Source organism: Xiphophorus couchianus, chromosome 14 (genome assembly GCF_001444195.1).
Source record: "Xiphophorus couchianus chromosome 14, X_couchianus-1.0, whole genome shotgun sequence".
Classification (NCBI taxonomy): domain Eukaryota; kingdom Metazoa; phylum Chordata; class Actinopteri; order Cyprinodontiformes; family Poeciliidae; genus Xiphophorus; species Xiphophorus couchianus.
In genome coordinates this window covers 24,332,615-24,349,170 of record NC_040241.1, presented here as the reverse complement: position 1 = coordinate 24,349,170, position 16,556 = coordinate 24,332,615, and the positions used below count along the sequence as shown (strand labels likewise).

The following is a 16,556-nucleotide window of genomic DNA, read 5'->3' as shown; positions in this document are numbered from 1 at the left end:
GCAGGAAGTGTTAAATGAGCTTTTATTGTGAAGGAGCAGCAGGAAGTGATAAATGAGCTTTTATTGTGAAGGAGCAGCAGGAAGTGATAAATGAGCTTTTATTGTGAAGGAGAAGCAGGAAGTGAGCAGTGGTGGAGAACAGATCAGAGATCAGTGAGGCTGAAATGAATCTTTCTGCACAGCAGTTGGTCTAAATCTGAGTCCTTCACATCAGTCAGACCTCAGTAACATACTGACTACTGATCCAGAGAGCTGGAGGAGTAGAGCGCCCCCTGGTGGCTGTGGCCCCCAGCAACAGGTCTTGATGTTTGTTTCTGCCTCCACCAGCTGCTCCTCTGCCTCCTCGTTGGGCTCCGTCTGCACGGTGACGGGTCCGGCTGTGGTGGACTTCCAGAGCCAGCAGAACTCTGTGAAGGACCGGTGCTGGTACTCTCTGCTGAGGATCCCACCAGACTTCCAGGTTCTGGCCCACTTCCAGGAGCGGCGCCGTAAAGACGTGAGCTTCCTGGACAGCGTGACGCTGCGACTGAACGGGTCCACATCGGCCGTTGACATCCAGCTGAAACAAGGAGGCAGAGTTCTGGTGAGCCGCTGCAGACGCTTCATGGCTTCCAGCAGGGCCGTAATCTGGATCCTGGGGTTCTGGGGGCCCGGCCCAGGAACCTCTGGATTTATGAAACAAATGCAACTTTTTCTGCTGCTAAAGAGCAAACTGATACTTATAAGAGACTGACATGAAGTTAAAACAAAATCATTTTAAATGTTCACAACAGGAAAAACACTAGCAATGAATTTGATGATTAAATTTCCTAATTTAAACGTTTTGATTAAAAAAATCTTAGACTTTATAGTTTTTGTGGTTTCTTATCTCCTGAACCCAAAAGAACTGAAACAGTTTTGAACTTTTTTTTCTATCAGCTTTGATCCTAAAGATAACTTATAAAAAATATTTTCTGAGTTTTAGCTGAAAACAAAAGTCAGATTCAGTTTTAGTTGAACTTTTTCAGTTGGTTCATAATTTATTTCAGTCATTCTGTGTGTGTGTGTTTAAAGCTTTCCTCATGCTACAGAACCTTTTCAGAGCTGCTGAGTCACAGGTCCGCTGTAGTCTGAAGTTTGTAGGTGAAGCAGCGTCTCTCTGCTGCTTCACCAGCAGGGGGCGCCACCTTCCGAAGCCCCTCCAGACTCGCCTGCAGCTCCTTTTCTCAGACAGGCCTCCAGGTTTCTGTGGCTCAGCCTCTGAGTTCTGACAGTCCGCTGTGTCTCTGTGGGTCGCAGCTGAACGGCTCGCCGCTGACCCTCAGCGGCTCGGTTCAGACGGGTCACGGTGTGAAGCTCTCCAAGGACCAAACTGGAGTCACTGTCCAGGCGTCCCTGTCCGACTTCTCTGCTTCTGTCTTCTTTGACGGCTCCACGGCTCAGATCCACCTGAAAGGTACAGAGCATCAGATGAGTTTGGTTCCTGAGGATCGCTGCTGTCCTGCAGTCTGATGCTGATTGTCTCTCGCTGCGTCCTGAACCCGTCCAGGTTCTGATGGACTGCCTCTGCAGGGTCTGTGTGGAAACGCCAGCAGGTCTCTGAGTGAAGAGCGGCTCTCTGAGGACGGCTCCACCAGGTCAGACCTCCTTACCGACCGACCGCTGCTGGACAGACGGACTGCAGGTAAACTCAGGAATCGGTGCTGACCTTGTTGTGTGTCGCCCCCTAGCTGTGAGGCGCAGTACACCGACGCTACTGACACAACCACCAGCTGCACCAAGATGGCTGAACGGTGAGCACATTGATCCAGAACCTTTAGTCTGAGTTTCTCTCTGATCTCTGGGGGAAACTTCATGTTTCATGGTGTTTGATGCCTCGTGACGTCAGCTCTGATGGGAGATGAATCCGTTTATTGATCATTGATTGTCTCCATGTGGAGCAGCTGTAGCCTCCTGAAGGAGGCGTCCTTCTCCTCCTGCGGCGTGGACCCAGAGCCCTACATGGCCGCCTGCACAGACACTTTGTGCCGCTATTCAGATCTGGACGGCCTGAGCTGTCGGTTCCTGGAGGCCTACGCCAGAGCCTGCAGCCTGCAGAGCAGCGCCGCACCGGAGGACTGGAGGTCCAAGGCTCAGTGCTGTAAGACCTGCTGCCCTCCGTCTGCTCCATGAATCTGCTGCTGCTGCTGCTGCTGCTTTTCACAGTAATGCATCTGCTCTGCAGCGCCCCCTGGGGCCGTCTGTCAGGACAGGACCTGCAGCGATCACGAGTTCTGTGGAGAGAAGACAGCTGGAGGAGAAACTCGCTGCTTCTGTCGGGCCATTTTTGCCTCCAAGTACAGACAGACGAACTCTTTGGGTAGGACAGCTGTGACCTGAGAACAGGCCTGAATGTTTGGAGGAAACCCTCTGACTGCCTCTCCTCACCAACGCTGTAACCTCCAGGTGATCCGCCGGTCTGCAGGCAGAGCTCTGCTTCTCTCTCTCTGGTCGGGTGTCTCCTGGAGGACAAAGGCATCGACTACTCTGTCTTACAGCTCAAAGATCCGACCTGCAGAGGTCAGATGGACCAGCAGACCCACATGGTGACCTTCAGCTTCAACAGCACCGACCTCTGTGGGACTGAGGTCACGGTGGGTTCACGCTCTGCTTCGGGACCTTGATGTGGAGGCAACTTTCACAGGTCAGCTTTTGGTACGGAGTTAATGTTTCTGTTTGCAGACCAACAACAGCCAAACCATCTACAAGAACACCATCATGACACAGAACCTCTCCTCTGGAGGAATCACTCGCCAAGACCAGGTCTACATCGGGTTTTCCTGCGTTGAGACCCAGCCGGACATACAGACGGTGGCTTTCAGGATCAAAGACAGGTGGGTGTTGATCCCATCAGGTAAACTTGTGGTTTTAGTTTCAGAATCAGGTGAAAAAGATTCAGTAAAACATTACAGAATAGTTTGGTCAGTTTCTGTAGGAATAGATTGATATAACAGAGTCCAATCCTTTCTCTTTATGATTCAGGTCAATGTGATTTTACAGATTTGGCCAAAAGCTTAAACACTCTATGAAATACTAGATGTAGCTACGCTGTCCTATCATAGATATATGTTGCATAGAAAACATAACTTTGAAGAGTTGGAAGCTTTTAGACTCCTGTAACTTGGGTCGTTCCTTCATCAACGTGTCTGTAGCGTAAAGTTGAGCTGAATGCAGTTTGGTTCCCCTACGAGATGAACCCGTCGTCATAGCAACATCGTGACGGCCCACAGCGTCTGTTGACGAGGGCAGTGATTGGATGTGGCCTGTGAACAAGCAGGAAGCAGAGGGGAAATAATGGGAGGCAAAACAGGTGCAGAAAACCAAGACATAACAAAACCTACTAGAAAGAAAAGAAGCTCCGGTTAAGCTGACGTAAAAACTGAAACACCAAGGAGACGACCACAGCTAGCATCTCCATATGACAGTACAAACCTGCTGGATGCAGAAAGCAAAGTAAAATCTTTGAGCAGTCAGAAGTAGAAGCAGACTCCTGCCAGCTGTGTGTGTCCTCTGCAGCTCTGTGGTTCAGTTCATCTCATCCGGACCTTGGAATTACTCTCTGACCATGAAGGCCTACACCGACGCCAACCGAACTCAAGCTGTGGCCTCAAACACCGAAGTTCGTCTGAACCAGAAGATCTGGGTGGAGCTGGACGCCGACGGCCTGGATGAAAGCCTGGTTGCCGTGGTGATGGACTCCTGCTGGGCGACGTACCAGAAATCGGCCAACGCTAGCCGTAAACATTACCTCATCGAGAACGGGTGAGACCGCTGCCCATATTCAGCCTCTGTGACCTTTCTAACCTCTCTGATCCGGCCACCAACGTTTGATTTGACGCTTGTGAGCAGTTGTCCAAACCCTGAGGACCAGACGGTGAGCGTGGAGGCAAACGGAAAGGGAACCTCCAACTACTTCTCCTTCAACATGTTCCAGTTCACTGGGAGCTCTGCTCAGGTCTACCTGCACTGCAAACTGCAGCTCTGCATCAAACAGGAGAACACCTGCGTCAAGGTGCAGCTTCTCTGAATCTCACTCACCTCAGGATGTTTGACGCTAACACACTATGAGAGACAAAGTTCAGCTTTGACAGTCATTGAAATGCAGACTTGTCTGTCCTTCACTTCTAGACGTGTGGTGGAACTCGGAGTTTCAGATCTGTCCGGTCCCAGTCTGGAGCTGCTGCCTTCATCAGCATGGCTTGGACTGCCTAGGTAAGACTGTCTGTTATTCTGACATATTATTATTATTATTATTGTTATTCACATTTATAATTGTTCCTTCCCATTAATCCTATAGTGATTATCTCAGATGGGGTCAGTGGATCAGTAGTTTGAACTCTCCACTAGGGGTCGTAACTAGTCGTCTAGTTTACGGTAACACCGCTGGATCTTTAGACACGGTTGCAGGATCATGAAAATGAAAACCTCAAACTCTGATAGTCGTCACATCAATGGAGACAGAAATAGAAATGGACAAAGTTCCTGATGGATGGGAAGAGAGACCAAGCTTGAACTTTTTACAGGGTTTGTTTTTGTGACAAAATGTTGGTGTTGAGCTTTTTAAAGGAAGATTTCCTGAGTTTTGCACATAATGTTTGAGTTATTAAAATATGAGGGGAAAAACTTTTCATCATCTTGTAAAGCTGATGTCCAGTTGAACCACAGCAGTTTGTGAAGTCTGGTTCAAACTTTGCTCCTGTTGTCTTTTCAGGTGAAGGACCTCAAACTCCATGAAGATCCAGTCTGTGGACCGGTTCTGACCCAGACCCGGGTGTTATGAGGAAATCTCTGACACATAGCGGTTCTACTGCTGAGCGTTTCTTTGTTATAATCAAATGTGGTGAAGGGAAGTGAGTGAAACACTAAACTAATCAGAGTTTATAGTTGGTCTTCAATGAAAGAAGCTTTTTGATTCTCACCTTGTCTGAGCTCAACACATTGTAGATGTGAAACATCCCATAATGCACAGAGGAAAACAGAGAGCAGAATGAGGCTGCAGTGGTTCACAGTGAGCTTCAATGTTTCAGTCAGCTCTACAATCAGGAGGAATTTGATTTCATTTCTAGTCTCAATGATCAGTAAAGGTTTAGCAGGGATTGGTGGCTGTTACTGAGCCGTTTTTCTTCTTCTGAAGCTGAAATTTACAGAAACTCCAACATGACGTTTGTAGGTTGATGTCAGTTTTTAACATCTATAAAATTATTATCAAGTTGAGTTTTCAATTCAGAAAGTTAAAGCAGAGTTTTAACTCTTACAAATGTAAAACTGGAGCACTTCCCCCTCTTGTGGCTACAATTTGTATTACATACAAGCTTTAACTGGTCATTTGTTTTAATTCTTCTAAACTTAGACAGAATAAAAGCCATTTGAGGTCAAATAAATGATTTTTTTTCCATTCTGCTTTCGGCCTTTTGTAGTTTTTCTTCAGTCTTTGGATGGATTGTTGTTGTTTTTTGTTTGGTTTTCATGTTGGACATCTGATGTGCGGCGGCGACATAAAGATCAGCACTTTTGATTTCTAATCACTAAAATATTAAAGTGTGCAATGATGATTATTAATCAAACATTTTTAGTTTTTATAATAACTACTTTGGATGAAGGTGATTAAAGTTGTCATTCATGTTTTAATCAGCAAATAAACAAATACCTCGGGCTGTGGCTGGACAGTAAACTGGATTGGTCAAAACACACTAGCCACCTGTATGGGAAAGTGCAGAGCAGGATGTACTTCCTGAGGAGACTGCGGTCCTTTAACATCTGCAGCAAACTGCTCTGGATGTTCTACCAGTCTGTGATTGCCAGTGTCCTCTTCTACACCGTGGTGTGCTGGGGAGGCAGCATATCCAAGAAGGACACGTCCAGACTGGACAAACTGACCAGGCGTGCCGGCTCTGTGGTCGGCATGAAGCTGGACTCTCTGGTGACGGTGGCAGAGGCGAGGACACTGAACAAACTGCTGGACATCATGAACGATAGCAGCCACCCTCTACACGCCGCCATCAGCAGCCAGAGGAGCCGGTTCAGTGACAGACTGCTGCTTCCCAAGTGCCGGACCAATAGATTTAAGAACTCTTTTGTCCCCCATGCCTTCAGACTGTACAACTCCTCATTGGGGGGGGGGGGGGGGAGGTGACACAGGACAGAGGGTGGAAGGAGTAGTGACCCCTTGTATTTTTTTCCATACTTATCAGGTCAAACCACATAGTGCAATACGATATCACTGGTCAATCTATCCGCCAAATTCTTATATTTTTTTTGTGTTGTATTTATATTCATTTATATTCTTATATTCTATATTCTTATTCCTTGTTTCTTGCATAACTTAAGGTTTTTCTTGCATAATTTAAGGTTTTGGTTACTCACATTTAGTGTGTACCTTAGTATTTAATTTGTATTCTGTATTCTTTTGCACTTTTGCTTACTGTGTGTTATCTTTGTTTTTTGCCTGGGAGCTGCTGGTAACTTCAATTTCCTGAGGGAGTCTTCCCAAGGGATCAATAAAGTCTAAGTCTATTAAAAATAAAAGTCTGTATTTGGTCTTTTATTCATGTTGAATATCCAGGTCGGCGTGGGATATTTATGTATTTAGATTACAAAAGGCATTTATTTGACAAGATAATCAAAGTCTTTATTACTAAAGGTTTTGTTGAAATTTGATCATTTTGATGGATTTAGATGAAACTGACTGTTTTAAGGTCAAAGTTGTGTAATTGCATGAGAGCTGGAGCCGCATCAGGCCGGCAGGGCTGCATTAACCTTTGAACTCTTTGAAGAATTAATGAGCTACACCAACATTTCATTTCCCATTAATAAAGTGGTTTTGAATTCAAATTGAATTTGAAAAGCCTGCATGTAACAAGTATGAATAGTAATCTAAGCTTTAGTGAAGTTTCACAAATCACTTAAAGGTTTCACAAATCCCAAACATGGATTAAAATATTCTGTTATTAGAGCAGAATAATCCAGTCCAGGTTTGAAGAGTCCAGGTGTTGTAGTTTTTAACCTAGAGCCGATTAAAGATGCGGAAGGTGGTGAAAAATTGGGTGGAATCGCCCTTTAGTCATTTCCCCAATCGGAACCAACTTCAGCTTGGTTCTGCAGACCGGGCTTCTCTGCTGGAGAGAGAAATATGGAGATTTAATTCATGACTCACTGGCAGGAACAGACGGCCAGACGAGGCTTTTCTGTCTCATGACCGTCGTTGAGTTTGTAATAATCGCCTCAGAGGCTGTTTTCTGTTCGGACCAGTTTTTCTGATCTCTGCTCTTCATGGTCAGCCGGCGGTTCTGTTGCGCTCAGTTTACAGGTCCACTGCGCTGCTGAAATCTGCCTGACTGGGCGGAAGTGAGGTCAGGAAGGAGTTTGATATGACGCAGTTTGAGACTCTGCAAACCAAGGATGCTGCTTGCTGCGCCCTTTTGGCCGACCAACGGAGGGGCCACTGGGAAGGCCCCAGTTAGCCCCGTATGCCAGTCCGTTCCTGGTAGAGACTGGATTCTAAACTGGGGCAGAAGAAACATTTGAGCTAATAACTGAGAAACTGAAGTAACATTATAAAACATACTGAGCTTATTTTAGTTCAGCATCAGTTTGAAATGTTACCAAACAACAAACTGTGAGTCACATCTGCTGTTCCTTGGAGCTCCACCTGTTAATTACCAGGTGTAATTATTATTATTATTGTCTTCATTCTTCAGCTCATCTTCCTCATATCTGTGGTGTAAATTTGAGGCAATGATGCCTTTTAGGATTCACTGGTTTTATAACCCATTACTGGACAATCCTCTGTAAATGTCCTCTGGTTTCATGAAGGAAAGGTGGAAAAACAGTTGAAGCCCAAAACAAATGTCATGTTGTGAGAAATCACTGAGTTATTAGCATCTGGTGTTTTAATACATGGCTGCAGCTGTGCTCAGTTTTCTGGTTCAGTGACATTCCTTTGCAGGTGTTTCTGTCTTACCATCAGTACAAATAACTGAACAGAATGAGCCCGGGGCAAATACCTGTCCCAGGTGTTTGGCCAATCATCACCGTCACCTCCTCGTCTCCAGGTAGGACAGAGACACCAAATCGGCCCAGCAGCTCCGGTCACCAGAGAGCCACCTTCATCATCACCTTCATCATCCTCCTGTAGAGGGTAAGACACACATACCGTATTTTCCGCACTATAAGGCGCATAGAAATGTGATTCATAAATAAACTTGATTTTTTTATCTAGCTCCGTTTTTACTTAAGATAATTCAAATTGCTTTACAGAAAAATAAAGAAACAGAGATAAAAATACTGAAATTACAACAGTAAGTTGTGGAGACGACGGCTGAGACCATTTTAGCAGAGAAAATGAAAAGGTTGGACCTTTAAGGCCAGAACTATTCATACTTTCATATTTTTCCAGACAGCTTGTTGCTTCCCGTCCCGAGGAAAATGAATTGTTCCTAGATCAGCTTCCAAACCTGCATTTTCTTTAAAATGTTTTAGATAATAATCAGTAAATAGGCAAATTTTTTTGGTGAATAACTTCACAGAAAATCCATAAGTAGATGAATTCTTGAATACTAAACTGCAAATATTGTCGACTTATGAAATGTTTTGACTGAAGGAACTGCTGTAACGTTTACAGGAAAAAGGCAGCATCATGTTATTACTGCACTAAAGAAAATAGATCATCATGAAAGAGCATTATGTGGAAATTAATGGGCCTCCAGATGGAAAAATGGTGGCTTATGGACAGAAAGTTCAATGTTTTGGTGTGAAAATCCCAAATGGCTGATCTCAGTCTGACAGGATGTTAGTGGAGCTGAAATGATGATGAGGAGGAAAACAAAACGTTCAACTGGTTAAATTACAGAAACCTCTGAATTTAAAGGAGGCAGAAAAAAAACTATTTGCTATTTATACCAGAAACGTGAAACAGGAAAAGTTTAGTCCAGTTTAATGACTAGAAAACACAGTTCAGTTTGTTTTTATGCAGTGTAAATAAATATGTAGTTATAAAGCACATTTTATAAAATTCACCAGTATCTACACTAAAAATATTAAATGTTAATTAATATATTATTTTTAAACATTGTACTCGACTAATTGGAAATACTGGTAAAGTTTTAGCTGAAGATTCCAGAAATATACACACCGGTTTGTGTTTCTGTAATATGGATTCATGAGTTTAATTCAGCGACTCTAAAACTTTTCATTTTAATATTCTAATTCTTATTTCTTTCCTTTTGATTTACTTGTCTATGACGGTGTCTCTTAAGATGGAAAAGTAGGAGATTTTTCACGTCCTGCTTGGTTTATTTCATGTTCAGCACCACAAGAATAAAGAAATAAAAGATAATAGGAGTAAAAAAGAACCACAGCTGAGAGAACCAGTGGCGCATAAATCAAATTTTATTATTTTATTTTTATTTAGCTGCTTATCTGCTCACATACATAGAACTACAGGAACACAGCAGAATAAAACCTGCTAGAAAACGATAAATTAAGTCTATTGCGTGGTATTTTTTCAATCTATGACTTTTTTCCCTTTTCTTGTTTTTAATATGTGATTTTAAAGGCCTGTTTGCTGCCATCAGTTCTGTTCATAATTTACTAAAAACTCTCAAATGAATAAATATATTTCATATTTAGTCCAACCGAGCTGAAGTTTCTGACCTCAGACGCTGGAAGAAGAAAAATCAAGCTTGATTCACCGGCTGCAGTAGCTCTACAGCGCCCTCTGCAGGTCACTTATGGACACAGCAGCTCTAAACTGCTCTGTAAATAATAAAGTCAAACAAAAATAAAAAATAAACCCACGTAGGAATTCACCGATTAGATTGATGATTTTATAAGGTAATGTTTAGCTTCCCTGTTTTCACCTGAGATAAAAACACAGTCCGCAGTGCTGACGTCATCGCTCAGGTAAACAAGCCAGCCTCCACCTGTGGGTGCGGCTTCTGTCAAGCCCTGAAAACTGTTGGGCTGTTTCGGCAATAGCCAGTTTATTTCACCCCCCCCCGCCCCCCCTCCCACACACACACGCACACACTATGCTGCCTTCACTAAACCACGGAGAAACCAGTTCCTCCTTTAAAGTTCCTCCTTCAGGAGCCTAAAGGAGAGGAAATGTAGAGAAATCGATTATATTGAGTTATTTTTACAACAAATAAAGATTATTTACAGTCTGGTGACTCATTAAACTGAAGTGCATAAGTTTATTAGGGAGTTAATTGTATTTTCTTCTATTTAAAGAGTTAAACTGTGAAAAATGATAAAAGTCTTTTATTCATTACTGACTTTATCTCTGTTATCTCAGTTATTGTGGAGGTGAAATACTTTTTAAAAAAGATTTTTCAGATTTCTTTAGTCAGTGTAACTTCAGAGCTTTGAGCGGACAGTGAACGCAGCAGAAGCTCCGCCCCCTCGGCAGGTGTACTCTACACCTTGTCGGGCTGGTTTCATCAGGCGGAGACAAATAGTTGCAGAAAGGTAAGTTTTACTGAAAACAACGATTGTTTTTAACCTTTAAAGCTTCATTGTCGTTAGATCTGAGCTGATGTTGCGTTCAGGAGCGAGAAGCCACCTGTCTGACGGGTGTGTGTGTGTGTGTGTGTGTGTTTCCTCAGGATGGCTCGCCTCGCGCTTTTCCTCCTCCTGGTTTGGACAGGATCCCAGCTGGCTGGAGCTTTAGTCTGTGAGTCTCCAACTCTTTCTTATTCTACGTAAATATCACGACGTTTGAGTCAGAAAATGAATGTTTAATCAGAGGAGAACGCCACTGCTGCCCCTAGTGGTCAGTGCGTGTAATTACACCGGAGACGCAGCTGCTGCACCGTCTGTAAAATAAAATAATCCTTTATTGTTGTAATGTTTCTTCATTACATTCAATCCACGTTTATAATCCAACAGGAAATATTTGTGAAAATAATTATTTTTGATAATCAAGAATCTAAAAGTTTTTATTCTTTTCTTTATTTTATAAATAATAATACAGAGAGATTTTTTTAAGATGTGCATTTCTGTAAAAGTCAAATTTCTCTCGGTTAGTTATGAGTTTTATATCAAAAATATATATTTTCAAATAACCGCAGTATCATAAAATGTAATTTTCTGAAGTCATTTACATCCTGTTTACATTGAAACCTTTTTAAGTTCAGATTTGACATTATGTTAAAAAGTTGTTATGAAAAGGTTATTTTTTTATTGTGTAGTTTATTAAGCAGAGCAGGAGAGTTTTTATTGTTTTACTTTGGAACATTGCAGATCTTTGCAGGGACAGATTAATTCATGTTTATGAATAAACTGTTTATCAAAGTAAACAGTTTGAACAGCAGAGAGATTTTGAGCTTCAGGGCTTTTTTATATCAAAGAAAAAATAATAGCGCAGCCTCAGAGGAGAAGGTTGTTAGATTCATTTCACATATTTGCAAGAAAAAACGTTGAAATTGTAGGAAAAATATAGATTTTTAATGATTAAAGCTTCAATCTTCTGATACTAAACCTACCATATTCTCTGACATTTACCTTGAAGATAAAACCATTTCCATTAGTCTGAGCCTGAACTGGAGCATTAAAGCTCCTTCTTCCTCTTCCTTTTTCTGCTTGTGGATGTTGGTGAACCTTCCTGTTAGACGGATCTTATCGTTTTTCCAGAAATGTCTCTCGCCTGCATGCTGGTTGTTCCTGTCCAGCGTTTCTTAGAAACGTGTCTCTGCAGGCCGATTCCTCCACAGATTAGCTTTCTGAGTTGCTCTCACTTCCAGCTGTAACAAGGGTTAAAGTTCAAGGATGTTTCAGGAGAAAAAAAAAACAAAAGTCTGGTAATCTGCAGCTAAAACCTCATATGGTTGTTTACAAAACGGTTTGCATTGTGAACTGAAAAGTGTGGCGTACATTTTTCTTCACTCCCCTCTCAGTCAATACTCTGCAGCTCCTCCTCTTGGGCTTCACAGAGCAGCCCTCCCCTTCCACACTCAGCTCCTTCAGACTAGCCAGCAGCAATTAGCAAACACCTGGTGGAGGCGAGTATCTGCTGAGCTCATCATGGCAACACGGTTGTTAAAGGGTTAACAGAGGAGCCATTTTGTGACGAATTCCTTAGACTTAGAGACTTAGACTGACTTTATTGTCATTTTGCATGCACAGGGCGTATACAGAACGAAATTTCGTTGCATACGGCCTTCAAATTCCTGAAGGTGGAGTTAAAGAAAGAGCTGAAGTTTTTAAAGAGACAGTAGTCCAATTTCAACTAGTTAAATTACAAAGTCATATTTCATATATATAGCATTTTTATAATAACTGATGTTAGCATAGCTACTGGAAAACACATAAAACTGTCCCTTTAAAAATGGACTCAAATGTTTTCCAGTTCTGAATCATTTTTCTCTCAGTAGAATATTAAAAAGTTACTGAATAATTCATAACTATTTAGTGAGAAAATACAAGTTGCATTTGGTGCCGATTATTATAAACGATAATGTTGTTGTTTAGAGACCATTTACAGTAATATGATGTTAATGATATAATAATGTAAGAACACGTTCAAAGATCAGTAAACTTTAAAATCTAATGAACATTTAACACAGGAACTGAAATACATTTCAAATATCCAAAATAAATAAATAAAACAACAGAAACAATAAATAAAATTAATTATGAAATCTCTAAAAACAAAATTGTGCTTAAAAAATCGTCTAGTTGAGACTAAAACACCAAATTTAAGACTTTTATCAACCAGAGAACAACGATAAATCATGAAAATGGAAATTATTGAGTTTGTTTTAATCTTTTATGTGACTAATTGATGAATTGATTGGTCTGTTGTTTACCCAGCATGCATTGTTTCTGTCTTGTGTAGTTGAGATCCACATCCGGGTGGTGGAAGGTCAGGCCGTCACGCTGCCGTGCCGCGCTCCCAACATGGTGGACCCCATCAAATACCTGGAGTGGAGCCGACCCGACCAGAAGATGTCCTACATCATCCTGTACCGAGACCAGCACTTCTACCCGGACTTCCAGGACCGGGCCTTCCGGAAACGAGCCGACCTGCTGGACAAGGAGATGAAGGAGGGCCAGGTGTCTCTGGTGCTGAGGAACACCTCGGCGGCCGACAACGGCGTGTACGAGTGCCGGGTGGTGCAGGCGGTGCAGGCGATGGGGAACCGCCAGAAGAGATCGGTTCTGATCGCTGAGCCCAACATGGTCATCAAGCTGAGAGTCAGTCCACAAAGTGAGTCTGGGCCGAACCCCTCAGATCTGATGCCTGTGGCTTTATTTTCACTGCTGACTCTGATCTGCAGATCAAATCCATGACGACGACGCCGCAGCCGACGCCGACGCCGCCTGGCTGAACCGCAGGAGGAACCAGGATGAAGACGGTGATGATGATGACGACGTCCAGCAGTATCTGGCCTTCCTGCTGCCGGTCGTCGCCGTGACGGTTCCTCTGCTGGTGCTGACCACATGCAAGTTGTTCAGATCTTTTCTGATGAGCTACAGACCAGTCTCCAAGTGATCCGAGGGACGAAGAACCAGGAGGAAATGCTACTGACAACTTCCTGTTGGCTGTGGAGAGGAACGCTCTGCGACGCAAAAACTCCAAATATTACCAAGTGTTTTTAGTCCAGTTTCTCTGTGTACAACTGAAATAAGACTAAACTAACTTAACAACTTTATTTGAAGAGGTGAGCATAAGACTGACAGGACATTATCATGAAACATGAAGGAGTCTTCATGAGTGTTTATGACGTTTCTAATGCAAAGTTGGTACTTTTAACGGACTTTTAAAGCAATTTTGCATAAAATCTGTGATTATTTACTGAATGACACTTCATGACAACATTCATAAAAACTTCTTCATGTTCATAACAAGCATAATGTCAGCCAGTCTTATGCACAGCCTTCCTATAAAGTGCTACGCAACTTTTGAGGTAAATCCAGATCAGTCTTTCTCAAACTGTGGCTCCCGGACCACTGGTGGTCCGTGGGCGCCTCCTCAAGGTCCGTCAGGTTCAGCATGTAAACAACCAATTATTTTAAGTGCAATGCTACAGCTAGCTTACCAAAGGATTGTGTTTGAAAATAATAATGGATAAATGGCTAAAGACCAGGCCACTAAAAATAAAGCTTGAAGATACCGGTGGAAAGCTCCTCAGGGTGAACTACAGAACTTTTGTACTTTTTTATGACACAGACATGCAGATCTCAGCCTGGGGCTGCGCTGCGTGCGACATGACGAGACGCTGCGCCCCACGCTGACTACCTGCATCGTAACAGCTAGAATAAAATTATTTATGTTGAACTTTCTACTGGCTGAAGAAAATATTTGTTTTGCCAAGGCAACTCAAATCTATTTTCTTTTATTATCCTTCTACAAATAGCCAAGTTTTTAATGCGCACATGACACTTCTAATAAATAACGTTTTTGATTTCCATGTATTTTTTATTATTGAAAAGCTTAGAATCCACACATTAAGAATCTGAAAATAACTCAAAACGCCCCGAATCGACGTATTCATGGTTTCCTTGCGGCCAGTCACATTTACAAAGCAGCGCCACCTTCAGATGAGGAGGAACAAAGACAGTGATTAAGAGACGAATCTTTTGATTTCAGGTGTCGTGTTGTTGGGGGTTAATTTGAGATGCGGTGGTCTGTGAGTGTTTGTTAAATACGTCCAGTGATCCTCAGCCTGAAGACGTTTGAGAAACGCTGATGTAGAATCTTGTTTTAAGTCAATCATTTCTTAGTATTGATTTTAAAATCTATTGATTCCACTGGCAGAATATTTCACTTATAAGTGAACTAGTGCTTATTTTATATTAAGGAATGACTGACCTAAAACAAGCTGCTGAAACGTTACTTGTAAGTTAGTTTTGTCTTATTTCAGCTCTACTAGGATATTTGCACTACAAACCACTAAACACTTGTTAATATTTTGTGTTTTTTCACTTCAGTCTGGGTTTTGGTAAAGCTGCTCTGGAGTTTCTCGTCTAGTTTACTTGATTTTTTTTACTACATTTGGTTCAGAGAAACGTTTTATGTTGAAGGTTCTTTAATGATTCTACGTATTTCATGAAGATGCTTCTATTACTTTGGATCGGGGATGTGCGCAGGCGCCGCACCGCTATGCATTCTGGGAATATTGTGGCCTGACCAGCTGTGTTTTGATAAAACGGTTTTGCACTGAGATGAGGAGATGTTTAACCGTATGGAAATCAGAAACACTTTTACTGTCAGGTCTGATGATTGTTGGTGGTTGGAGTGAGAGACGCAGTGACGGGAAAAAAAGAGAATATTAAGATTAAACTAGACAAATGATTTTATTGGTAGAGAAGTGATGAGTTGTGATTTGGCAGTAAGAGGCTTTTAGAGAGTTTTCTTTAAGTGGACCAAATTTTATACTTGTAAAAACGGGAGAATGCAGACGGTGTTTTGAGAGCTGCTATTTCTGTTTCAAACCCTTAAAATACGTAAGTTTCATGCTGTTTGGTGTTTCTGATTTTTAATATGTTCCCGTCTGTAAAAGAAGCCTCCAGCCTCCAGCAGACATCCTGTGCTGTTTACTGAGAGCTGTGTGTGTTTTGTCTCTGGTTACAGAGCATGTGTCAATGTGAATGAGAGCTAAACAAACAGACTTCTTCAGATCCGGGATAATCTCCGTGTTCATCGGTTTGTCTGTTTTTGGGATTCAGTGAAACGTCTGATTAGGTGATCAAACCTCATGGATAAAAACGTAATTTTCTCCTCATGATGTTGAAGCATCTTAATGATGGTAAACTGCTCAGCTGGGAACATGAACTTATTAAAGCTAAACAAAGTTGAAAAATTGTTATTTTCTGTGTTTCTTCATATTTCTGGTATCTAAAGTATTGTTTGGAGTATGTCTCTAAAACAATGAGACAGTGAAAGTGTTAGGATTGAGGACATCACTGATGTTTTTCTTCTGCTTGTTTTTTGTTGACGTTATTAATTTTTCACTCCCAGCTACAGAACCTGAAAGAGACTTTTATAGGAAAAATAATGATCTAATTTGTATGGAGTTGTGAAAATTTAAATTTAAGGGGAATTAAACTTTTGCATTTCACTTCTTTTCAAAGCTTCCTCAGATTTTTTCATGTTTGTATTTAAACTCAGCTGGTTTTTCTCTAAATCAAACATTTGTTTTGTTATTAATCACATCAGAAATATCAAAACCCAACCAGGGGAAGAATTGCTCGTTTCCACTTTAACTCTCTGAGTTTTTGCTCTCTGACCCGTAGTTCTGCTGTGGTTCTGGAGAACCGGATCACCCAACAGGTTTGGGTTTAGTTCAGAGGTTCTCCAACATCTTTATTAAAAACCAGTCGAATGTTCACCTTGTTGTTTAAATGTGTTGCTCCATTGCTGTTGGGTTTTAGGTTGTTTTAGGGATTTGTAGTTTTTAAAGGTTTATTTCTTGAGTTCTTCTCCTTAATAGATTAATAAATTATTACCTTTTAAAACAAAGAGCCTTCATTTCTTTAATGTTCATTTATTTAACCTGTTTATTTAGACATGTATTTTTTACAATCTTTTTGTTGGT

At 41.8% G+C, this 16,556-nt stretch overlaps 2 protein-coding genes across 2 annotated transcripts in view; both read left to right on the top strand.

The window, feature by feature from the left end:
• The window catches only part of LOC114157606 (alpha-tectorin-like), a 12,313-nt gene extending 6,894 nt beyond the window's left edge, over nt 1-5,419 (top strand). Inside the window, exons 8-19 of the mRNA XM_028038709.1 lie at nt 328-583; nt 1,279-1,435; nt 1,529-1,616; nt 1,710-1,772; nt 1,923-2,119; nt 2,204-2,338; nt 2,425-2,612; nt 2,701-2,852; nt 3,535-3,780; nt 3,868-4,030; nt 4,147-4,230; nt 4,730-5,419. Of these exons, the coding sequence (XP_027894510.1) occupies nt 328-583; nt 1,279-1,435; nt 1,529-1,616; nt 1,710-1,772; nt 1,923-2,119; nt 2,204-2,338; nt 2,425-2,612; nt 2,701-2,852; nt 3,535-3,780; nt 3,868-4,030; nt 4,147-4,230 (1,729 nt within the window). The 3' untranslated portion in view covers nt 4,730-5,419. The remainder of the gene's footprint in view (nt 1-327; nt 584-1,278; nt 1,436-1,528; nt 1,617-1,709; nt 1,773-1,922; nt 2,120-2,203; nt 2,339-2,424; nt 2,613-2,700; nt 2,853-3,534; nt 3,781-3,867; nt 4,031-4,146; nt 4,231-4,729) is intronic.
• Nucleotides 5,420-8,087: 2,668 nt separating this feature from the next.
• On the top strand, nt 8,088-16,194 carry LOC114157649 (uncharacterized). The gene is made up of 4 exons (XM_028038784.1): nt 8,088-10,485; nt 10,623-10,690; nt 12,854-13,225; nt 13,296-16,194. The coding sequence occupies exons 2-4, from the start codon at nt 10,624-10,626 to the stop codon at nt 13,508-13,510; spliced, it is 654 nt and encodes a 217-aa protein (XP_027894585.1). The 5' UTR covers nt 8,088-10,485; nt 10,623; the 3' UTR covers nt 13,511-16,194.
• The last annotated feature ends 362 nt before the right edge of the window (nt 16,195-16,556 follow it).